This window comes from Curcuma longa, chromosome 8, assembly GCF_044706935.1.
Source record: "Curcuma longa cultivar G26 ecotype Majalengka, Jawa Barat chromosome 8, ITB_CL_G26_1.1, whole genome shotgun sequence".
Taxonomy (NCBI): Eukaryota; Viridiplantae; Streptophyta; class Magnoliopsida; order Zingiberales; family Zingiberaceae; genus Curcuma; species Curcuma longa.
Genome location: NC_133868.1, coordinates 13,868,563 through 13,894,952, shown reverse-complemented (window position 1 = coordinate 13,894,952; position 26,390 = coordinate 13,868,563). Strand labels below are relative to the sequence as shown.

The 26,390-nt window shown below is 39.4% G+C and overlaps 1 protein-coding gene and 2 non-coding genes across 3 annotated transcripts; all 3 read left to right on the top strand.

The window, feature by feature from the left end:
* Nucleotides 1–9,231: 9,231 nt before the first annotated feature.
* Nucleotides 9,232–9,357, top strand: LOC141834247 (small nucleolar RNA snoR86). Its single transcript, XR_012602298.1, has one exon. It is a non-coding gene; the product is annotated as a small nucleolar RNA snoR86 (small nucleolar RNA).
* Nucleotides 9,358–9,485: 128 nt separating this feature from the next.
* Nucleotides 9,486–9,609, top strand: LOC141834246 (small nucleolar RNA snoR86). The gene has a single exon (XR_012602297.1). It is a non-coding gene; the product is annotated as a small nucleolar RNA snoR86 (small nucleolar RNA).
* Nucleotides 9,610–11,369: 1,760 nt separating this feature from the next.
* Nucleotides 11,370–13,929, top strand: LOC141833485 (universal stress protein PHOS34-like). The gene is made up of 4 exons (XM_074720943.1): nucleotides 11,370–11,611; nucleotides 11,758–11,852; nucleotides 13,275–13,396; nucleotides 13,643–13,929. The coding sequence occupies exons 1-4, from the start codon at nucleotides 11,401–11,403 to the stop codon at nucleotides 13,728–13,730; spliced, it is 516 nt and encodes a 171-aa protein (XP_074577044.1). The 5' UTR covers nucleotides 11,370–11,400; the 3' UTR covers nucleotides 13,731–13,929.
* The last annotated feature ends 12,461 nt before the right edge of the window (nucleotides 13,930–26,390 follow it).

Genomic DNA, 26,390 nt, shown 5'->3' with positions numbered 1-26,390 from the left:
TAACAGGATAGTAACAATTGAGTTAAGGTTCAATGCAGTAATCAATCTGCAATCAACAGACTAACGAGTAGACCAAAGTGATCAATAAGATATTGCTAGGATAACTTAAGAAGAGTCTTGACTAATTTAGGTTTGTGTGGAGGAGTTGACAAGGATGCTATGGTCATATCAAACTACACCAAGAATGATGGCCATTCAATAAAGTAATTCGTTCAATGGCAGGTATAAATACATAGATATAGGATCCTTTAATGGACAGTAAATTTTGCTTAACATGTAGATAATAGGATCATCTTACGGACAGTAAAATTTGCTTAAGATGGAGCAGATCAAAAGTTGAAGGTGAATTTGAATTGGCTATATCAATTCAAAATCACACAAGGACTTATATTGTATATTGTACAAGCAAGCCATGCCGCAAACCTATAACAGCAGGGTCAAGAAATGAGGAAGTTTTAAATAAGAAAATGTGAATTGTCTGAAAGTTTATGGGCCTTACGAATGTAATTATTTCAAGTAGAAGACTTAATCATGGTAAGATTGAGTTAGCCTAGAGAGGCCCCCGGGGCATAGGTGAGTTCAGCAGACTTGCAGAAGAGGGCAAGGGTTCGAATCCTGGCGAAGCCAGGCAATACCCTCCTGCGTCGTAACCAACTGCACTTTCTCGATTTACCACCTCACAGATGGTCGTGGGGCCGACCGTATGGGGCCGCTAAGGTGGCAGACTTGCAGAAGAGTTAGCCTAGAGAGTAAGGAAAGATAATGCCAAACTAGGAAGGACCATGATAAATAATGGAGACCCCAAGGTTGTGAACATAGAAAAAATATATTTACAACCGAAGTGACTAGACACGCAAGAGTTAAATTTCATGTACAAATTTTCTTTTGAATGCTTAAATGAACCAAGGTTTAAAATATCGAGCCGTGCCGGAGTTTCGGTCCCGGACCGGAACGATACAGTTTCGGTACCGTATCGTACCGTGCTGGTATAGTTTCGGTGTTTTTAAAATATAAAATATATTAATTAAAATAAAAAATTTAATCTAAATATTTAAAAATAAAAAATAAATTTTTTATGATAATTTATAGGTTTTAATAAAGCCTATTTAAATTATCCTGAATTATAACTTTGAAATATAGTTAGGAGTTGATTATTAAAAGTTAATTAAAATCTAAGTTTTAAAAACAAAAAAACGGAAAACGCCGCGCGATCGGTGCGCCCTCGCGGAGCGTCACCGGGTCCCGGCGGTGTCGCCGGCCCCGGGCGGGGCCTCCGGCGGCGTCGCCGAGTCCTCGCGACGCCTCCGGAGGCGTCGCCGAGGCCGGGCGACGCCTCCGGAGGCGTTCCCCGGCCGGAATTCGTGTGCCGGCGCTGTGCCGGTGTCGGTGCCGCGGCGGAACGAATTTTTTCGTGCGTATCGGGCGATACAGCACGAGATTTTAATCCTTAAAATGAACTATTTAAAATATCTTAGCTTCACAAGCTCTACACAATTAAAAATGTGAATGAACTTAAAAGTCTTAAAAGATTGATTTTAACACTTTTCCTCTAATGAAGGTTGAATCAAGATCAAGGATTAAAATACCAAGCTGTTTCGCCCAATACTCACGGTTTTTACTGTTCCAATATTGGACCAGCATGAGCACGGACCGACACCCAACTGCAGCATCGGCACCGGGGGGTCACGCGATCCCTCCGACCATGTTGGAAAAGTTGCGCGACACCCCCCCCCCCCCCCCCCAGCCGTGCCGGAAGGGTCGCGTGACCCCTCCGACCGCACCAGAAGGTCGCGCGACCTCGGCGGCAGCACCAGAAGGGTCGCCCGACCACGACGACAACTCCGAATGGTTCGCACGCCCCCGACGGCCATGCCAAAGGGGTTGCGCACTGCTAGGTCGTGGGTCTGATGTGAGCAAGTTTAATTAAAACTTTAATTAATAATTTCATTTAACTCCCGACTATAATTGAGATAATTTAAATAAATTTTATTAAATCCTAATATAACTATCATATTAATTTAATATATATATTATTTATTTTAATTCTAAAAATATATAATAAAATTTATTTATATATATATTTTCCATTTTTTTGTTTTTTAAATATTTAAGTTAATTTTTTTAATAATATATTTTATATTAAAAAATATCGAAACTATATCGACATGACACAATATAATATCGAAACCGTATCGTTCCAATCATAGACTAAAACTCCGATACGGCTTGAAATTTTAAACCCTGGTTAAGATTGAAATATCCTGAGTTGCTCTTTTCTAGATGGAGACTTTAGGTTGAGTTGCCTGCTACAAATATAAAGATTTTGGACCAAGTTGCGTCGTAAGAAAATTGACCATTGGTGTTTTCTAACAAAGACATAATTGGCGATGTGAAGCCAATACTACCTTCTCTTCAACAAAAGTCAAGCAACATCCTAAAGATAAAAAGGTATATGATCTCAAGTCAAAAATCATAAGTCATTTTTAAATAATAAAAAAATACATAACACCTCAAATCCAAAATGAAGACAAGGGGCTCGAGAAGCAACTTGATATAAAAATGTCATAAGACTTCATATTCAAAATGAAGACAGAACAAAAGCGACATACTGAAATAAATAGTCATTTACCTCAAATCTGAAATAAATACTTGAGACCCAAAGAGGTGCTCTAAAATAGAAAGGTATAAAACCCAAGTTTAAAATGTTGAACCATGCCGAAGTTTCAAAATTTGACTGGAATAATACGTTTCAATACCGTGGAACATATTGTTTCAATAGCATAGAATGATACTCTTTTGGTACTATGGAACAATACTATTTTGGTACTATACTTGTGTTTTGACATATGCTGTCAATAGAAAATTAGAGGGGAACTAGAAAGGAGATGAAAAAGAAGATGAAAACATAACTATATATTAACTTCAGACTTTACTTTCCATTTAGAATGGTATAGTTTGACATTGTATTATTCAAACAAAAGCTATAAACGAATAATAAATTTTATTTCAATTCATCTTAGCGCATTTTATAACATGTCAATAGTGTTGAATGTTAGTATTACATATATTATATTATAAAATACTCATTGACATAATGAAATATGATAGATTATCTGTGCTTGAACAACATCAAATTTTGATAATTTATCGGGACGACATTTTGACCGTCTACAAAATTTTAAACTGTAATAAGACCCACAAGTTAAGAGCCCAAGAGGCATCTTGAAATAAAAAAAAAATGTAAAATACCTCATACCCAAAATAAAGACAATAATTGAAAGAGACATCCTGATATAAAAAGAGCTTAAAACATTACGTCAAGAGGCAAAAGACATTTTTAAAATAAAGATGCCATAAGACCACAGGCTCAAGATGAAGGCAAGGCACCTTTGGGGTGTTCTGAAATAAAAAAGGCATACAATCTCAAATTTGAAATATAAAGATACAAAGAGGCATTGTAAAATAAAAGAATATAAGACCTCGAGTCAGTATTCTCAAGAGATATCCTAAAAAAACCAACATAAGACCTTAGAACTGAGATGAAAACTATGACCTGAAGAAGCATCATATTATAGAAAGAGCACTGATACACAACATGAAATTTTAGCAAGAAACGTAACATGACATACGTAGCAGTCCACCTATGCCATGCCACGGGGAGCTCTTTTTTCTGCTGCTGCGGATTAGGACGAAGAGAAAGAAACCCTTCATCTTACGCGCCCGCCGAAATTTTTCCCTCCTCTGAGCCCGAATCCCTTTTCCCTCCTCTGTGCCCACCGCAACCCACCTTCTTCCTCCTCCAACGCGACCGCTGCCGCCGCACCTTCTTGCTCCTCCAAGCGCGGCCTTTTCCTTCCTCTGCGTCCGCCGCAACCCACCTTCTTCCTCCTCCAACGCGACCGCTGCACCTTCTTCCTCCTCCAAGCGCGGCCTTTTCCCTCCTCTGCGCTCGCCGCAACCCACCTTCTTCCTCCTCCAACGCGACCGTCGCTGCCGCACCTTCTTCCTCCAATGCGACCGCCGCAACCCACCTTCTTCCTCCTCCAACGCGACCGTCGCCGCCGCACCTTCTTCCTCCTCCAAGCGCGGCCTTTTCCCTCCTCTGCGCCCGCCGCAGCCCACCTTCTTCCTCTTCCAATGCGACCGCCGCCGCACCTTCTTCCTCCTCCAACGCGACCGCCGTCGGCTTGAGGCTTCACTGAAAGTTTTGAATCAAATTGCATCCTTTGTCTCTTTGAAAGTTTTTCGTATAGAGGCATCAGGGTACTGAGTCATCCTTCCAGAGCTAGCCGAGCAGGCAAGAACCTCAACTTTCTATTGGTCAAAGCAAGATCTTAAGTTCATTGTTGCGCAATATAGTGAGTGATCCAAGAACTTCAGCATACAATTAGATTGATTCATGATGATCTTAAGTTCTAATTATTCTCTCACCCCCATTTCTTGCTGTCTGAACTCATGATTTCACTTCTTCTATTTGGCACTCAACCAAACCTTGAAATCCCCACTGAATTCATGATTTAATTCTGATATGCCAGTCAACTACTTTCATGGTTTGTTAGATTTCTTTTGTTAAATCAAAACTTGTGAAATTTTGTATTTTCCAGATCTTATCAGCTTCTGTTATCAATACTAATGATACAGAAAATATTCTTCTTTTCCATCCAATGAATTTCTCATAAATCTTGATGTTGTATGATCTTCTATCACAGAAATATTTGCTTGGAAGTATGATCAAAGCTACTTGTCTGTCATCAATGAACTCTACTATGTTTTTCAACTTCTCTTGGTGCCTATGAGAAAGTAATGTATCTCCCTCAGTGTCTTTTAGATTTTTCTGTTCCCTGTAAATTAGTTCTCTCTTTGAATGAAATGAGATGCTATCACTCATCTTTTGAGCTGTCTCGAGATGAGTTGATTCCTCCAATCAAGGTTGTGATCATGATCCTTTGACCTCCAAAGCAATTAATTGATGGAATGTGTGTTGATGCAACTTTTGCATCACTAAAGAGCTACTACTTGTTCTTGAAAGTGTTAACTCTTAATCCTAAAGAGCTACTACTTTTGCATCTCTTTGATCAGTGGAATGCAATAAATTTTGAAAGTGTTAACTCTTAATTTATGATGTATGTTTGTTCTTGCAGGTTAAAAATGCCCAAGTACTACACCACCAATACACCGAAATACAGATGTGGACGAATGGCGAAAATCATCACCTCATAGATTGATGATAACCCAGGCAGAAGATTTGTCATATGTTCACTATTTGAGGTAGGGAAAAGTTAACATTATTTGTCACTTTCTTTTGTGCAAAACTTGGGCATTTAATCTCATAAATAACTTGGAATCGCAGAGTGGAGAGGGGTGTGGTTTCTGGGCATGGGTTGATGATGAGATGTATAGTAGATCAACACAAGTAATACCAGGATTGCTAAGAAGAATAACCAAGTTGGAAGCTGATACTAGAAGTGCAGAGAATATAATGAAGGAGTTGGAGGCTGATGCCAGAAGTGCAGAGAATACTATGAAGGAGTTGAAGACCCAAAATTGCAAGTTACTCTTTGAATTGGATAAAACAAAAAGAAGAATTAGGCAAATACTTGTGGTGATGATGTGTTGGATAATTTGGGTTGTCACATGAGTTGCTTTCTCTTCAGATGAAGATAACTGAGTTCAATTTATTGTATTTTACAAATTTGGAGTTGGGGTTATAATTGTTAGTCATGATATCAAACCAGTCAGTTTCATAGAGTTTTTGTGTTGTTTCCTAGATTTCTACCTATAATGTAAAATCAGCTGTAAGTAATGGAACATTGGAAGCTACTTTCAGTTCTGATGGAATATGTTATATCAGGTAATATCAGTTGGTTAAAAGATATTTGCTGTCAATTATTATCGCATCTAATATAATGATTGATTTTCGATAGCAAGTTCTAGCGATGGCAGTGTTTTTGCTTGGAACATCAGAAGTGGCAAACTATGGAAAATAGGGCTTTGGCACATCAATTTGCTTAGCTTTTTATTGATAATTCAATTGTTGTTTCCTTGAAATTAGAAGTGACCAAGTGAAATGGAATTTGAAAACAGGAGCAACCTATAATAGAAACCAGTGTTGTTTTGACTCTTCCTCTCCTAAAACAGTTCAAATTTGTTTAATTTATAATTCTTATATTTGATTTGTAGAAACTAAGTAATACACAAGGATTAGCCTTCACAATAATAAAATACCTAAACAATTTGTTTGGTTTGTCCAACTCACATGATCAAATTGCCCCAGCAAGCATACCAATGTCTTGAGCTTGTTTTTCGTGTATCTGGTACATTAAAACCTTTTAAATCAATGACGATAACTTGAGGCAACCTCAAGAGATCTAACTTTTTGGTAGCTTGCTGATGCTTCTTCCAACTTGGGCAATATCTATTATAAAAGAGTTTATTCTTACTGATGCGCATATGAATGCTTTATTATCAAAACATACTAAAGATGAGTATTTCGCAAGAACATCTACAAATGCATATATGACAAATTTAAACTTATACTTATGATTTAGTAAGCACAAGTCGATTAGATTCGAAAGTAGTTTTTTTTTTGAGAAAAAAAAGTGGTGCAAAGATGACATGAAGCTGAGCAGCCAACCATGATGCTAGACCAAACCAACTGACAGTATTAACATGCCTTCTGTCTGACCACATATCTTCAAAGCCTAGTGGTTCCTCCTTGAGAAATGCTTTAAGGCATGGATACAAAGTATAAGAATGTTGAGATCTTATAGAAAACAGTCGACAACATTCACAGCACCGAAGAGTCTTTTCATCTTGAGGCATACATTCACTTTCAGCTTTCATGTTGAGATTTGTCTCAAAGGAGATGCTGGTGTATCTATCTTCATCATCATCTAACCCAGCATCCTTGTTCTTTCTAAATGAACTCAGAAGCCTCGGAAACAGTTTGCGGATGGTAGTAGATCCATCGACGACATCTGGAAGTATTGTCACAAGAGGCACTTCAATGCCTTTCCGTCTGGCAATATTGTATATAATCAATACAACGAGTAGATAATTATCCATAAGAAAGGCAAGTTTGATGCCAAAGTACATAATAAAGACATTAATACCAGGACAAATGAATTAGCACCCTAATCTAGTTTTTCATCGATTGTTCTGTGGTACAGTACATAAAAGGACTGAAATAGGAAACTGATCCTAGGATGAAAAATCTTTAAAGAAACAAATAATAATAATAATAATAATAACAAAAATAGTAGATTTGAACAAACCTGAAATGAACAGGAATATAAGTGCGAAAAATAACATGAGTCTTGCTCATTCAATTTCTTTATAAATCCATTCAAACAATGTCTGTATTGATCTCCGATATGCATCGTCAACATTCATTTCCATCCTTACATCACTCCCTTCTTGGAAATAGCAACCACTAACAAGAACATATATACTCCATTTTGATCTTGAATAAAATTATCATTTAACTATGAAACCTTGAACTAAATAAGTATATAGATTGATTTATATGAAAAGAAAAGACATACATGGCATACTCCGATAGGTTTAAGGACTTGAATTATAAGAAAAGAAAAGGCATACATGGCATAGTAAATTCCTTTTAACAACATAGTTCTCACTTCATAGGGGCTCTCCTAAGGTTTTTTGCCTCACTTCAATTTTTTTCATTGTATTATCAATTTGCCAATCTCAAATAAGCCTGGGCTGCTAGGCATATGAAAACACAACAGAATCATGATTAACAACCTCAGGATAATGGTTCATATGGTAGACTAAATCTTGATTGATTTTATTTATTTATTTTTAATAAAATTATTACTCTGAAAATCAAAAAGATAACCATATGATAAACTCACCCGGTCCCTATGATAGCAGTAGCCCACAAACTTGTAGCAACCTGAAATGGAATCCATTTGTTTCAGTTCATTCTACAGTTTGCATCTTGAATTGAAAGAATAGCAGGAGTTTTCATACAACAAGGAACTGTCTCAAGTTCCTTTCACTAGCAACTTCTTGAACATAGCCCAAAACATCCATTAACTCATGCTCCGGTTCGAGAACTAATCTCATCCAACAGTCGAGATTAAATCTCATCCGATTGAGTAATAAAAGGACTAAAGAAGATATATCTTTTTGCGCGTTTAGAAGTGTGGATGAGTTTTCTTTTTTTAATAAACACAAAATTTTATAGTAAAGTGATTGTTATGTGATTTAAAAATCATGAATTTAAATTTTAAAAATAATTTATAAAATAAAGTAAAATTGCATGTAATAGATTCTTCTTTGGGATGTCACGTGAGAGGAAATTTTATGTACCAAACTGTCTTTTTAATATAATGTGAGCAAACAAGTTTAAATATTTCTACTAATTCCTTTTTTATTTAAACATATTGCACTTCCATAAGTTTAACTGAAGACCTACCATTTAACTAAGCAGAGTTATGTAACAATTTTGGATCTAAATTTTCGAGGTTGAAAAATGATAAATAATGGCCTTTGCTAAAGATTTTTAATGAAGAATCTTACAACTTTTAGCTGAGTGCCCACTCTCACTAAAAAATTATTTTATTGCGGCTAATTGAATGCAGGAGATTTTCAAAATGATTAAATGTAAAAAAAAAAAAAAAAAAGATTTTGCTATAGAAAGAGCTTGTAAAATGATTTCAAAAGGACGTTGAGAAATATAAGATTAAGTAGGAAATAAAGTCATTCCATTTTCCTATCTCCTGTGATAAAAAAATCTCTCTCTTTATTGCGTTGGCAACACACAATGACACACCTAAATTTTCAAATATTTAAATTAGCTATCTTATTTTTTAAATTACTAAATTAAATTAGCGTATAATTTAATAATTTAAAAATAAAATGTATAATTTTTTTTAAAAAAAATTATCGGAAAAATTATCAGAAAAAGAATCTGAAATTGTTTTGAGCCAGCCCATTCGGCCCAATGATTTGTCAGCCGGCCCATAATTTAAACTTGGTTAGGGTTCTATGTCCGATATCGGGTCTATATAAACACACATACACTCGCATAGTATTGCTCGCCTCCTTCCTTTTCTTCCTATTCTCTTGCTTAATGCTGTTCGTTTTTCTTCTTCTTCTTCCGATCCATCTCCATCCATAAAGATTTATGATTATTTGTTTTCGTTTTTATTCATGCTTGTGATCTTTGAGTGGTTGTTGATAGAGGATTAGAAAAGCCAATTTGCAGAGCGGAAGCGCATTGCTCCTCATGGCGATTTCTGCTATGAAGGTTGGCGAGAACGATCCGATGGCAGTTCTCCGTGCCACTCAAATGCCCCTTTTTGTTGATGGCCTCGAACAAGCTGCTACATTGAAGGTTTTTGTTCTTCTTCTGATCCATCTCCATTCATAAAGATTTATGATTATTTGTTTTCGTTTTTATTCATCGCTTGTGATCTTTGAGTGGTTGTTGATGGGAGGATTAGAAAAGCCAATTTGCAGAGCGGAAGCGCCTTGCTCCTCATGGCGATTTCTGCATTGAAGATTGGCGAGACGATCTGATGGCAGTTCTCCGTGCCGCTCAAATGCCCCTTTTGATGATGGCCTCGAACAAGCTGCTACATTTCTTTTTGGGTCCCTATCGTCTCCTCGGGAGTTTATCTACTTTTTTTTAGAGAGAAGGTTTTTTCTAGTTCTTTTTTTGGCGATCTGCCATTTTCTCTTGTTCCGATCGATTTGGTTCGAATTTTCTTTGTGTAAAATTTGTTTCCATGTAAAAAATATCTATGCCGTGATTCTTTACTTCATTACTCCGTTCTTGCATCATGATTTTGATGATGGAAACAGTCTAATTCTATAATATGTACTTTGTTAAAAAAGAAGGGGTTTCCTAGTTTTTTTTGGCGATCTTCTATTTCTTGTTTGGATCGATTTGATTCGAATTTTCTTTGTGTAAAATTTGTTTCTATGTAAAAAGTATCTATGCTGTGATTCTGTGCTTCATTACCGTCCTCAAAAGTACTCTCATTACTCCGTTCTCGCATCATGATTTTGATGATGGAATTCGAATTTTCTTGCATCATGGTTTTGATGATGGAAACAGTCTAATTATATGTTTATCTACTTTTTTAAAAAAGGTTTTTCCTAGTTCATGTTTTGGCGATCTTGTATTTCTTGTTTCGATCGATTTGGTTCGAAATTTCTTTGTGTAAAATTTGTTTCCATGTAAGAAAGATCTATGCCGTGATTCTGTACTTCCTTATCCGTTCTTGCATCATGATTTTGATGATGGAAACAATCTAATTAAATGTTTATCTACTTTTTTAAAAAGAGGGTTTTTCCTCCTTTTTTGGCGATCTTCGATTTCTTCTTGTTTCGCTTGATTTGTTTCGAATTTTATTTGTGTAAAATTTGTTTTCATGGTGGTGAAGAAGATGAAGGGGAATTAGAGGAGGAAGAATTCGATGGCGAGGACGATGAAGAAGATGAATGATCCTGTAAAACTGGATGGTGAAGAAGAACTGTACCTCCAGGAAAATCTTGAGTTCTTCATCTCATCTCATGATGTGCTTACTCTTTTTGAATTTTGTCTCAACTTCGGAATCTACATAAGTTGTATCACGTAGGATGGACCGGATTACGACACGTTGGGCCATAAAAAATTCATCATTTAACAGGATGGGTTGGTATGTCATTTAGAACATACATAAGTTGTATTATGTAGGATGGGTCGGATTATGGTAAGTTAATCCATCAAAAATTTATCATTTGGTGAGACAGATTGATTCATTATTTCTCTTCAATAGAACTATGGAATCTATCATTCTAACAATTTCATACGGTCAATCTTATAATCATATGTGAGGAGGATAAATCTTCAATTTAATTCAATCCAAAAGTGAATTACAAATTAGGTAGATTAATCTATAAAAAAAAATAAATAAATAAATATATATATATATTTATTTTATAAATAAATAATTTAAAAAATTCTAATAAAATTTTTAATTTTTAATTCACATTTATACATATTAATCAAACAATTAACATAATTCACAATTTTCATTAAAAATATATATGTCACTATAGATCCATAATTCAATTTTAAAATTAATTTTCTTTTTTAATCCACAGGCCAATTTGAGTTTGTCGGGTTGGTTCACATCGTTTGGAACGCCCAGAATGTTGTCGCCACGTGTACCGAACTCTTTTCAATTATGCTTAATAATAGAGGCTTATTTGAAAAAAAAAATAATACGTGCACCTCCTTCCTACCCGCCTCCGCTTCCGGTGGAAGAAACAGATGCAGGGGCCCATCCCTTCAGGTACGAGTTGGGGAAATCGGCAAATTGTTCTCTTTAAGTGCCGTTCCTTCTTCGTCCACCTCCGACCGAGGGAGAGAGAGAGAGAGCGAGAATGGCTACGGAAGCGGAGGAGAAGGCGGTGGTGGTGGGGAAGCCGGTGATGGTTGTGGGCGTCGACGACAGCGAGCACAGCATCCATGCCCTCCAGTGGACGCTTCTCCACTTCTTCTCTTCCGTCGTACCTGGACATAGCTTGTCGTACAAGCTCGTCATCGTCAACGCCAAGCCCACGCCCACGTCCCTCATCAGCCTCGCCGGCCCCGGTACCAACCTCTCCTCCTCACCGTTTCTCAACCTTTCGCTGGATTTACTACTTACTCTGATTGATGAAGTTCTCCTAGATGCATACTGTTGTCGTTAGATCTAGGGATTATTTGACCCGATTGGACCTTTGGATTGTCGATCGCAGGAGCAGCTGATGTGCTGCCGGTTGTGGAGTCGGATCTGAGGAAGATCGCACAGCATGTGATCGAGAAAGCTAAGGGGATCTGCAGTGCTCATTCGGTAATTCTAGGGCTCTCAGATGCTAATCCCCGTTAAGAGTTTCCCAACTTTAGCGATTGTTGATGATTTGCCCTCGTTGTGTATTTGCTTGGTAGTGTTTATACTCGAATTGTGCTTTCATTTCTGGAACCGAACTTCGTTTTAGGCAAGAATCAACTACGTTTCGTCGTTAAAAAATTTGTTACTGAGGGGCAATCTGTTAAAGCATCTATACCCGATACAACAATAACAATAGGACAACAAAGCCAAACCCTAACTTTATGGATTTGGCTGTACTATTGAGCTCCCGTAAAGTAAATCAAGGAAACCCAATTTAGATAAACCTAGACCTTCTATCTTGTCAATCACATACTTAATGGTAATCTTTTATGTTGATTATTAGGATGGTTTTCTTAGATTACTTTACCATGCACCCTTTTTTCCCCTGAAGATGATCTATGGTGAACATAGTTCATCACTATGCGTTTTTAGGAGATAGAGGAATACTTGAAACTGAAAAAAGGCACAGAGCAACTTAACTGCGCTGAGGAAACATATAAAGATAAAATGAGAATCAAACTACATATATGTTGGTAACAATCCGACCAAATTGTATTGATAAGAAGCTTGATTTGGTGTAAAAAACTGCATTATAATCTGAAGGCTTGTCCACATGTATATAAAATTTTACCAAAAATAAAAAGACTCGTCTTCGCTCTAATCACCCGCCCTTGCCAAGTTGAAATGGAGTCCACCCCTTTGCCAATAACAGAATAGACTTCAGGAGGTTTTCCATCAAAATGGCTACATCTTTCAGTCAATATTGAGTATAACCATGTGTAAATTGAGTTCAACATATGCTGATTCTTTGAGTGAAGATGATGTGATCAAGAGATCCAACTCCAATTATATGAGACAGGATTAAAAGAAGAAGGAAGATTAAATATATCTTCAATTGGATGCTAGCCTATCTTAACAAAGCATACAGCTCAGAGAAGGAAGTGGAACACCCTTTCTCCAAAGGTTAACCTTAAATTTAATTTATCATCGTAACTTGCCCAAATCATCAGTAGCCAACTGCCATTAAGTCTTTTGTTTGATAGAGAAACCTCCATTTGTTTGCCAAGACTTGTTTTGCCCTTCGTTCCATTTTATATACATTTAGGAGATTTCATTTTGAGTATCAAGTTATACTAGCCAATATGTTCCCTTTTCTTCCCTTTTTATCATTCTTAATTCCCCAGGTCATGCATCAATTTAGCTAGCCAATGTGATATAATAACGCGAGAGTTTCTTTCTCCATGAACCGTATATCTCTTTGTTGTTGCTTTGCTTCCTTTCGACAAACATGTTAAAGGCTTTGTTGCATCATGATCCCCAATACCAATAATATATATGCTTTTGAGTCTGGAGTTCATCAGGAATTACTTTCCTCAACCACAGGTGCCTGATGTGGAGTACGTAATCATGGAAGGAGATGCTAGAAATGTCTTGTGTGAGGCAGTGGAGAAATACCACGCCGAGATGTTAGTCGTAGGAAGCCACGGTTACGGAGCAATTAAAAGGTACCATATTCATCTTTTTCAAGCAACCCTCACATAACATTGTAAAGATCATAGCAAACAATAAATGTGCTATAAGACTGATCAGAGCTACTACTTTTAAGTTTACTCCATCAATTCACATTTCGATTCCTTGAACAACAACAGCAAGCCGGTTCACCTAAGTGGTTCCTAGGAGTAACTTGGGAGTTCTTGTTCACATATTTTGCACAATTGCGTCCTGATTTGCGCATCTGTATCTTCTTTCAGGGCGGTGTTAGGCAGTGTGAGTGATCACTGTGCTCACCATGCGCATTGCACTGTGATGATCGTGAAGAAGCCAAAGCCAAAACACTAAATTAGTCGATGTCTCAAGCTACTGAGCACTGGTTGGCTCATTTGGTGCACATAAATAAACTCTTTTTTTTATCTCTTGTATCAATGCTATCATGGCTTGTTGTGAGTAGTAGCTTTTGGCTTAGTTGTTCAAATGTCGATGTATGGCCTACGATGTGGCATTTTTCCAAACGATCTAGTTAGGGGTGCCAATTCAAGTAGGTCTGATGGGTTCAGATTGAAATAAAAATATTATTAAAAAAATAAATTTGAAATCAATCCTAAATCTTAAACTCGAATCTGAACTTTAACAATATTCTAAATTTGACAAAGGTTGCAGCCTTGTTGACGGTGTTGGGTTGTATTGGTACGAAACATAGTTTTACATCTAAAATATATGAAAAAGATTATGAATTTAAAATGATGAAAGATATTTTCATTGATATCAGACTTTTTGGGTTGAATTCAAGAATAAAATTATGAGGGTTTAGGTTTAAAGTGGATAATATCATATCATTATAGAGATATTTTAATTCTATCAATTTTAATAGATGGTACATTCGTCATTATGGAGCTTACCCTGTGTTGAAGAATTATTCTAAATTTAGCTCTATGCATGAAATTAGATACGCTACAACGGTTTACAACTTAAACGGTTAGAAGATTTAAGAATGGAAATTTCTAATAACATTAAAAATTTCTTTTATATCTCTATTATAAAATTGTTTTTAAAAAATTTAAGTCTATTAGTGGCCCGACCCAAGTTCTAGCCTAAGGCGGTGTGGTTCGAGCCAAGAACTACTAAATTAGTTATCAACCGCCTTTTGATGGAGATCAGTTCGAATCGGGGCTCGAGTCGAATTCGATGGAGATTGAATCAGAGGACGACGCTCCGATCGCCATCGAGCAGGAGTCGTCGACGGAAATCGGCAGATGCCCAGGCCTAGGGCTCCGTCGTTCCTGGCCCTCGGACTGCACCGTCTCGCGCCGCCACCTGTCGTTGCGGCTCGCCGGAGGCGACTCCGAAGACGAGTCGAGGATTCTATTCGAGGTCATTGAGCGGAATCCTGTCGTGGTTTGTGGCTGCGGCGACAGGAGGTTTTATCGGAACTCGGAGAAGGGTGAGCTCAGAGACGGCGACCTGCTCTCTCTCTCTCAAAAATCTCTCCTTCTGGGTTCCGAGGAGGCGGGGGAGCTGCGCCGGTAGCGGGGGAGCTGGAGGTCTTCGACGCGGTGGCGAGGAGGGAGAGGAGGACTTCAACGAGGAAGAAGAAGGAAAAACATCGATCGAAGCAATAGGAGCCGAAGAAGAAAAGAAGAGGTTTGAACAGTAAGACATTCAAACTCGAGCTCGGTTCATTTTTCCTAAGCTCGAGTTCGATTCAAGCTTTAATTCTTAAGCTCAAACTCAGCTCGTAATGAAATTAAATAGTTCGCGAACGATTTAAGTTCAATTTGAAAAAGATTCGTTTTAAAATTAAACGAGTTTAATTTAAGTTCAATTAAAAAATAATTCATTTAAAAGTTAAAGTTAAACGAGTTTAGTTTAAACTTGACTGGTTATATATATATATATATATATATATATATATATATATATATATATATATATATATATATATTTATTTATTTATTTGTGAATTTTTTAATAAACATGTTCGTGAACCTTTAAACGAACATGTTCGTGAGTTCACGAATCAAATACTATTAAATTCGAGCTTGACTCGATAATATTTTCAAGTTGAGGTATAGCTAGCTTTGCAGCAAATGACTTAGATACATATGAGTGTGTTGCCGAAGGTCCTGGCGTTGGTCATGCTGGAAGGGGCTTCTAGTCTGCCCTGGCTGAGGAGAGGACCCTCTAGTGTAGCCTGCATCTGATGTAGCTGAGCTGGTCTGTCCCCGTACTGTGTCAGCTGAGGTGTGGGGAGGCCGGTCTTCTTCGGGCAGTTCCTAGCCATGTGCCCTTCCTGGCCACACTCATAACATGCCCTGCTGCCCTGGCGACAAGCTCCAAAGTGGAACCTCCCACATGTAGAGCATTGGGGGTAGGTACGCTTCTTATCAGCTGGCCCACCTTTCTGGTCACTCCCTTGCTTACGCTTGTTGCCAGAGCTCCCCTTTTTGTCATAGCCCTGGTGCTTCTGAGTACCTGAGCTTCCTTGTCCCCTGGATTCTGAGAAGGTCTGTCTCTGATGTTTGATGTTGTTCTGATAGTGCTCGGTAATCAGAGCACTACTAACTAGCTCTTCAGTAGTCTGAGGCCTGTGAACACCACCAGCTACATTCATAGCTATCTCTGGTCTCAACATCTTCAGCATCAGTCTGATTCTCTCCTTCTCTGAGCTGACTAGCTCTGGACACAGACGAGCCAGCCTGTTGAACTTCTGCACGGCCTCCTCTACTGATAGGCTGCCCTGACGAAATTCAGTGAACTCGTCGTAGTGTCGGTTTGTTACCCGTGTATGAAAGAATTCTTCGTAGAATTCCTTCTCGAAGTCAGCCCAAGTCATCTGGTTTATAGGGCGCTTCGTCTTGACTCGCTCCCACCACATGCGTGCATCTCCCATCAGGCAGAAGGAGGCACACTTTACTTTCTCATGTTCTGGCCAGTCCAGAAGCTCCATGGTGCTCTCCAGTGTTTTGAACCATGCTTGAGCATCCCATGGTTCCCTAGTGCCTGAGAAGTTCTCTGGCTTGATGCGTTGCCACTGGATTAGATATGCCTCTCTTCTAGGGTCTGAGGCCGTGATCGCTGGTCCAGTAGCCTGAACTGGCGGGACTTCTGTGACTACTGGTGTGGCCACGCTAGGTCCTGGAGTAGCTGTGGGAGTAGTCTGTTGGTTAGCCCTGAGCATGGCTATTTCTTGCTGCTGTTCAGCAAGTTGTTTCTGCATCTGAACCACCAGTGCTGCAAGGTCTGGGGGAGGCACTGAACTGCCTGCCTCTGTCTGTGGCTCAGTAGCTTGCGTCTTCTTGGCTGGGCGTCCTCGTACCATTTTTCTATTAAATGGATAGAGAACATACATGACTAACATGGTCCTAGCTAATATCATGTTAGGGGTAGCATACATGAATCATGGCATAAAGCATATCCTAATCTTGCACATGCTTGCATTAACTTCTAACATGAAAAGAGTACATGGGAGCAAGTAACATATAAGAAACATAAACGCTAAAGCATAAGAAAAGTGAGAGATGTTCTTACTTGGAAGCTGCAGATCAATGCTGATGTGTGTGAAGGAGTTATGGAACTTTGCTCTGATACCATCTGTAACGACCCGACCTCTCATGCTTACTTACAAGGCCGGATTCGTTACTTATATACATACATAAACTACAGCGGAAGGCTTACTAGGGTGGCAAGAACTGTCTAGAATAAAATTTTCCTTGAAACCTAACTTATTCCGTATTTAGGGGTTGGAACTGGCACGGCCGTGCTGTTCAGCACGGCCTGGCCGTGTCAGGCTCTGGACGCGCGGCACGTCCACGCCGAGAGACTACCTGGCACGGCCGTGCTGTTCAGCACGGCCTGGCCGTGTCCGGTCTCTGGACGCCGAAGGGCTGTCTGGCACGGCCGTGCCAGTTGAGCACGGGCAGGCCGTGTCAGACGCTGGACGCCGACGTGTCCAACCAATTCGCAGCAATATATGTCAACCTGCTCTAACATACATCACAAATATACTACTATGGCTAAACATAAATCTTGGCATAGCATGAAGGTTCTATAAGAAATTATCATAGTCTAAAACATGTTCATAAATGGTTAACTACCAAGTTGATAAACATGGTTAACCACCAAAGTCAAATTAGATCGTAGTTCCAGTTCCTTTAGCCCACACACATCTTTGCTTTTGCATTGATCTTCCAGCCTCCACCAGTTCATCAATCTCTTTTTCCCTTACCTTTATCTGCAGTATAGGGAAAAATAGAATCTGTAAGCTAAAAGCTTAGTAAGAAACATTCTACCTCACTAAAACATGTACGATGCAAATGTTTTGAAAACATGGTTCTTGAAAACATATAAACATAGGAACTACATGGCATAGCATCGCATAAAGCATGAAGCTGAAAACTGAACATAAGCATGTATCAAAAAACCAAACATAACAAATCATCATACTGAGTGTGCACAATATAGCATGAAAACTGAGGCCTGAGCTAAATTATCTAAACTTAGCTATTCTTGTACCTATATTGTGTTCACCTAGCTAGTCTGTAAACCTGAAACCATATACATACTAGGTGAAATTATTTATATCATGATCTTGCTTTGGGCCCGGCACTGTACCGTGATATAAGCATGCTATGGGCGACTGCGGGAGCCCCTCCCGGGATGACTGAGGGAATCCAACCCTTACTAGGTTATCTGAACCTAGCTTACTAGGTTATCTGAACCTAGGGACCGACTGCGGGAGTCCAGCCCGGGATGACTGCGGGAATCCAACCCGTTGGATCAAAGATCCTGTACAGTGCCAAAAATGTATTTCTTTACTTGTTCGTATATCTTGTTTTCATAAGGGTTATCTGAACCCGTGCTAGGTTGTCTGAACCTAGAGGCTACTATGGGAGCCTACCCAATGGACCGTAGTCCCCTATAACTGAAGTAGGACTACGTAGCATGTCCTAAGGTGCTTAAAAGTGTCTAAGACATTTTATCGAACACGTGGCGTGCACTAAGGCACATCCCAATACATGGATTCATACATATCATGTTATCTAACAATCGGAAAACATAAAACGGAGCCCTATACTGCAGGTGAGGAGTTTCTTACCTGTTTCGCTAAATTTCCTTACGGTTTAACCTCTAGATTTTCCGGAAACGAGAGTCGTTCGACGATTTGCTTGCGTCGATGAGTTCCTCTCGCGGAGACGAGTGCTCTCGTACTGGAATCTTCGTCGGAGGGTGTCCCGTTGGCCCTTTGGTGTTCGGCGTGAAGAGGAGGGAGAGAGAGAGGCCGGCGGTTGCAAGGAGGAAGAGGAGAAATTCGTGACTCAAAAATAATCCCTAATTCCCACTTAAGTTGTCTATTTATATCAAGGGGTAAATAGGTCCCAACTCGTCTATAAATATATTCGGATCTCTTCCCTTTCAGCAGCCGCTGCTGGCACAACTGGTTCCCTCTATTCTGCTTAAATCATAGGTCTCGGGTTCAATTCCCCGCAGACCACTTAAGCGACTTATTTCTTTTTGCTACTTCCGATACTCTAAAAATTCCATAAAAATATGCATAAATTCCAGAAAATTCATATCATATTTCTAGAATTAAATTGAGAATTTTCGGGCGTTACAGATTTTATCTGCATAGAAATTCATTAATCTACTTTTTTTTTATTATTATTAATAGACTGATAATGGATTCAGATTTTAAGATTATATATAAGGTTGTGGTCCTTGTAGGGTTGAGGCATCGGTTCACCTTTCACCCATCTGGAAAAGGAATTCGGCCGTCATCATTCTAACTGCTATGAAAGATCAAGTTGTTGCTTCTTATTCTTCCTTTTCATATGGTCCAACGACTTCAAGTTCATGGCTTCAAACCTCAAATAGGGTTTGAATTTACAGCTTTATTTTCGCTCCTACAATTTATCTATTTTCACAATTTTGCTATATATCAATGATCAGATTGTTGGTGCAGTGAAAGTGATTCAGATTGCTAAAAGAGAAGAGTGAATAACAACTCTATGAAAATAATTTATTTCTCTTGCAAACAACTTAGAAATGACACACACTAATTAAATAAAAACAAATACAACATTAAAAAAAAGGCATGAATTTATTTAGTTACAACCCTCGAGTTGGAACAATAAAAAATCAACTATCTTCTTCTTAGTCGAAAATGACCCGGAGGCAGAGAAGCCTCTCACAACAGTTAAGCACGAGAAAATAAAACATAACTAAAAGACAAAGAAATCAAGTGTGTTTCATTTCCAACTGAACTCCTCATCTCTTTTATAGTCGTTGTTTGAAGTGCCAACATGGCACATTCAGTAGGCCGATTGAGCGGATCATTCTACAGATCTAGGTGACATGGTAGATCCAATCTGATCTATTGTAATGGTTGTTTGCTGACGTGGTGTATAACCTTTATCTATTGCAACAGTCATTTGCTAACATGGCAGACTAACGTGGTGGACTAACAAAGTCATCCACTCGCGACGTGGCATTTGGTAGATCGATCTAGTTCGGTCTATCGATCTAGGTGATGTGGTAGGCCGACACAATCATCCACTCAACGGTCTGTTGACGTGGTGTTCGGTCAATCAATCTAATTTGGTCTACCAATCTGGTTCAGTAGACCGATCCATTGGTCCGAACATCTTGGCTCAGTCTTCCTCCCGACTTCGTGCACCTTGGATGCCGGAAAACTCTTCCGCAGCTCCTCGTCCCTCAGATGCACCAAGTCCATCAACTCCCTTCCCGTGCCATCCTTCTCGATCACTGTGTCTTCTGCCACTGTTCATCATCTCCAATGCTCCTCTTCCTCTCTAGTTCCTCACCTACTCCATCAAACCTTGAGCCATTGAGTATCTGTGTATTCTCCTAAGTTCGTGCACACTTAGACATACAACTTAGTGACACACAACTTAGTGACACAAGCAAGATCTAACTTATACTAGTTTAACAACACATCAAAACAGTCATGGTTCAAACCACTTTGGGTTTCAACAATCTTTCCTTTTTTTATTATTTGTTAAATTAGTTTAAAGCTAGGGTAAACAATTTTATTAGGGTAAAGAGTAAGAAATAAGAAATTGCAATATTCGATACTTAACCACAATCTTTTCATTCTTCTCCCCCATTTTGATAACAACAAAATGTGAGGCTATATAAATTCAATAAAAATTACTTGAACCATAGAAAATTAAAAAAAATTCAGATAATGATAGAAAACATATCTTATTTTCATAATTTTTCATGAAAACATAACTGAAAGATAATGAAATCGAATGTGTTGCATTTCCAACTGAACTCCTCGTCTCTTTTATAGTTGTTTTTCGAAGTGCAAACATGGCACATTTGGTAGCCTGATCTAGCAGATCGGTTTAACGATTGGGTGACGTGGCAAATCAAAATTGATATATTGTAATGGTTGTTTGTTGACATGGTGAATAACCTTTATCCAATACAACAGTCGTTTGCCGACGTGGTTGACTAACGAAGTCATCCACTCATTGACGTGACATTTGGTAGACCGATCTAGTTCAGTCTACTGATCTAGGTGGCGTGGTAGACTGACATAGTCATCCACTCAACGGTCTATTGATGTGGTGTTCGATTGACCAATCTGGTTTAGTAGATCAATCCATTGGTCTAAAACTCTTAGCTCAGTCTTCCTCCCGGCTTCACGCACCTCGGATGCCAAAGTATTCTTTCACAACTCTTAATCCCTTAGATGCACCGAGTCCGTCAACTTCTTTTCTGTATCATTCTTCTCACTTGCGGCATCTTTTGCCAAGGTTCGTCATCTTCGATGCTCTTTGTCCTCTCTAGTTCCTCACTGTACTCCACCAGATCTTGAGCCATTGGGTATTTGTGTATTCTCCTAAGTTCTTGCACATTTAAACACACAACTTAGTGACACAAACAAGACCTAACTTAGACTAGTTTGACAATACATCAAAACACGCCATTCAAACCACTTGGGATTCCAACAAAAATCCTGTGCAAACTTGTATGAGTCATTTAGATTCATATATGAAGATCAATTCATGTTTCGAAAGGTATCAGAGCCACAAGTTGTGTCATCAATTTTATAGTGTTAAGATGCAATTTTTATAATTTCAAACTATATGCGTGCATTCTAGCTAGATTTCGATCTAATGAAAAAAATGATGCATATTTGTCAAATTTAGAAAAAGAGAACCTAGAATTTTTGTTGGTTTTAGATTCTTCGCGATTTTCATAAAGAATAATGATGGTTTTAGTAACCATCATAGTTTTTAGAAAAAATGTCATGTTTGATCCATGAAAACCTAATAAACCCTTGATTAGTCAACTGATGCATTAGGTTAGTCAACTGATATGTCGAGAATTGCAAATAGTAGGTTCAAGAATCAAATGAAGCACTCGACTGATCAGTCAACTGCTATATAGGACCAGTTGATTAATGTCGACGGGCCTCGCAGCCAGCCTCCCAACGGGCCTAGAGACTAACTTCTTGGCTAGGATCACGACTAGCCTTTCGACCGATCTCCCAAACAAGATCGCGGCCAACCTCCCGAGGGGCCTCACGAATGTGCTCGCGGGCGGACTCGTGGAGAGGGAAGAGGGAGGAACTTGTTAGATTTAATTTCTTAAAAGTGGGCTTAATTGTAATTTGTATATGCGGATACAAATCGAATTCATTTAAGTGATCTAATTAAAGTTTATCGGGTTTCGGATTATTGAATGTGGATTAAAATATGTAGAATCCGTTAGTCTGGTAAAATACCAGAAATTTAGCCCTAAATAAAAACTAATCTTTAACCTAATTAAGTAGTTAATTAAATGAATCAATTTAGCTTATTTAACCATTAAACCAACCCAATTAAGCCAATTGGACCAGCTCTTAGGCCTGATTTGAATGGCCCAATTAAGTAAAAGTTATAGGGTTATTGGATATCGGGCTAAACCCGTTAAAGTTAGGAATCCATTAAGAAGTTTAAAGCTGCGACACTCTTCCTTGTTTCCCGAGTTCGTGACGCGACGCCTCACTGCCGATTCCCAATTGCGATTCTCCGTTCTTCCTCTTCTCCTTCGATCGCGCGACGAGTTCATCCAAAGTCGGTGCCGACGACGCAGTGGATCGCCGACGACTGGGGGTTTCGGCCGTCGGGTGTGGGTCTCACCGGGGCTTGGCTGGACGCGTGTCAGGGGCGGCGGCGATCGACACGGGTAAGAGGAATTGAGCTTGAAAGATCAAACGGTAAGCTGAAACTTCTTTGGATTGGTGATTTCGTTGGGATTTTCTTCGGATTGTTGAATTTCTTGGGATCATAGGTTGTTGGAGTTGATCGGGGCAGAGGCGAAGCTGATTGTGATTTTGATGAGGCAAAGTTGATCAGGGATTTGGTTTGAATCAGGGCTGAGCTAGGGATTTAATCAGTTCTGAGGTAAGTCTTGTTATGGTATTGTTAAATAACCTGGACTCCTATCTGGGACTTGTTTCTGTTTGTTCTTGCTGATTATTCGAATATTGTCTCCGATCTGTTATTGGTTGTACTGTTCCATTTAATTTTGTTTTGAGGTTTAGCTGAATTAAGATTTCTGATCGATTTGGGGATTGTTCCGGCTAAATGCCACGGATGGTCAAGCCACCAGTCAACGAACCGTCCAACGTATGTGACTTCCTAGCGGAGCTTGAGGGAGAGGATGATGAGGACCTGAAATGCACTTCAACAGGAGGTGAGAATGGTGCCGGAAAGTCCCGGCAGGCCACTCTGACGCTCAAGTCAGTATTCCGTGGAAGGAAAATGAAATTACTGAAGAAGAAGAAGAGCTTAGAAAATCAAACCAGCCCCCTCTGCCGAAGCCCAAATCGAAGAAGGAGAAGAAGTCTCCCCCTTTGCTGTCGAAGAGGAAGCCTCCTTTTCTCTTTGCTAGAGCCTCCCTTATGTCTGAGGAGACCATCAGATTTGACATTTTGTGTATAAAAAAGGGGATTCAAGGACATCCGATCTGACAACTCCATAAATGCCCTTTATGTTGCTATGCGTCTTAGGAATATGCACAGCATGCTCATGCTTTATGTTGCTATGCGTCTTGGGAATATGCACAAGTTTGACTCTTGGTCTCCATCCGGAAAAGAACCATACCATTCTATAACACCGGCATCATAAGCCTCCCCTCCAAGTCTAGTCGAAGGAGGCGTAGTCCGACTGACTGCACTATGTTTAATGATCCAACCGTCTCACTTGCCATATTTGTGCTGAGATCCTGAATTGCGAAAATGACTTAGAGGCTGAGGTGAGATGTCAGGATGAGATGAGATGACCGAGATGGCCGAGAGACTCAGCTAAGTGGCTGAGCGCCTGGAAGAATGACTGAGAGCCTGGATGAGTGGCTGAGAGGCCTTGTCACACCCCGGGAAGGCCGTCCGAAAAATTTCGGCAGCATCTCCCCAGTAACTGTGACAATTCCTAAAAATACAGACAAATATACGCGACCACAAACGGTCGGAATAAGGACTACACGTCCCACAAGCAATACAGAAACATAGTACTGGAAATAAAAGGCCTACTCGGCCATACAACCATACCACATCACGGATAACCAAATATGCGACAAATGGAAACATGTACGAAGTAGGTATACAACCAAACAACGACAAACATCAACAATAAACCATAAAAGAGTCCATGTCCAAATGCACTATAAACCGTATCGAAATAACGAAAACTCCGAACACAAACCAACAGGAAACCTCCGGAGGTGAGATGGATACGACCAGGCAACCTCTCCAAGCTCCAAGTAATCTATCTGCTACTTGGGGAGAAATCAATACAACCCCAGGGTCTGGGTAGTGAGCATATAAATACTCAGTGGGTACAGAAAGAAGTGCATGTAAAGTACAACAGTAGGAATAATATAAGAATCAACTGGAAGAAGCAGGAATAGACTGAGTAAGAAACAAACTACAACTAACAGGTATCAGCATGAATCATGGTAATAATCATGGTATATCAACAGAACAGAATAGGAATAAATTCTACTATACAACAGGATATATCAGTATGGTAATCCAGAATAGGTCATACTGTGCAACAAATAAAGAAATCTACATGTATCATGTATGTAATGTCATACAAGTGCAACAGTCATAGCAAGCAAGTGCAACAATCGTAAGCATATGACGAAGGTAAAATAAATATCTATATCAACCTACCAACGGTGCATGTAAATACGCAGCAACCATAGCAACCAAAATATCCGTCACTGTCTGCACACATCGTCCCCAGTCACTCCACTCACGGCAGTGAAGTGGGGAGCACGACAGGACATACTGCGCAACCTCCATCAACTAACCACTAAAATAAGTGGGGAGTGGCAGTGTGGCAGGAGGGCTAGAGAGCCAGTCCTGGTTGCACCCAACTATAGTGCAAACCTCTTACCTATGTGACACCTCAACACGGTGCAGGCAAAGATCCACCAACAAACAACTACAACTATTATGAATGAATGGTGATCATCCCAACATGTAATAGCTACAATCATATAGCATGTTCAATATGAATCTCTAAAGGATATCATCAGTCAAGGTTACAACAGTTAAGATTTATTCTATCAATAGATAGGAAATCCTAAGGTCAACCAGCATGTGTCAAGTATCAACGACATAAGATATCAACCATATCTCTAACATGTGAACAGGATAGTATAAATACTGATCATCATGAAGGTCAACAAAAAGTATCAAGCATCGAGTAGCAACAGATGTCAACGAGGTAAATAAACTAAGTATCAACAGTTTCAACATGGTAGGAAACAACAGGAAGAAACATGCACTGTGTAGAGAACCTGTATTGACCAAGTACAGGGTACCTGATGAATTGGGATTTTATTAATTTTAAATCGATTTATTCTTGGGCTTTTACATGAAAATGATCATTTATTGAATCGATTTAACCATATTTGTCCCATATTGCATAATCTGAGGTTTGATATAATTTTTATGATTTAACGGTGAAATTTTGGCATTTAATGGATTTTTATTGATTTTAGGGCTAAATCGGATCCGACTCGAGCTCAACCGCGGTCAAATCAAGTCAGATTTGTCAAATTGATCAAGCCAACATGAAGGATATGACTCGGATCGAGCCTGATAAAAATTTCGCAATTTTTTGGAAACCCTAAGAAGCCCTAAAGCCCTAGATCAGTTCTGGCCGTCGGATTCAAAACAGATGGTCCAGATCATCAGATTAATCAGATATAAAAGCATGGTTTAATTGGTGAACAGTGGCTGCGCACTGTTCACCTTCGTCCCGAAACACGCCCGACGCCGACCCCCTTCTCACCGACGTACCATCCAGGCCAGCCCCGTCCACCCAATCTTATCCCATTGCGATCCTTGATCAACGAAGAGTCCAACGCCGGCCGAATGTGTATCTTCCGGCAGCGGGAAGGGCGCGACGGAGAGGGTTTCTCTGTTGAGAATTCGACTGCTCGGCGTGTTCCGGCCATCCACAACGAAATCCCGGCGCCGCAATCCTTTGAGGGGTTCTCCTAGGAGCGCGGAGCATCCCGGAATTACCAGTAATTCAATCGGAGCAAGGTTGAGATAGGGACCCAGTTTTTGCCATCTGAAACCCGTTGAGCAGTGATCTGTTGGCACCGAAGAGGGTTTCTTCGGGGTTCTTCAGCAATTGGGTAGCGAGAAAACCACCCGAAGACCACGTAGAGACTCCACATGGATCAATGAAGCTGATTGACAACCAGCAATTGGATTCGAAGGAAGAAAAGAGGGATGGATGCGTGTTTTATTTCTGATTTCGGATGTTTACTGAATTCCTGATAAATTACTGATTTCGTTTCTGGAATTTTCAGATTTCGCATGTTTTCTTTAGTTTTGATCTCTGAATCGTTCCTGTTAATTCAAACTCTTAGTGTGGTTCATGTTTATGCGTTGATTGATTTCAGATTTGTTGATTAGCTTCGATCTTCACTGCAATTCAAACCTGAACAAAACCAAATTCTGAGAAC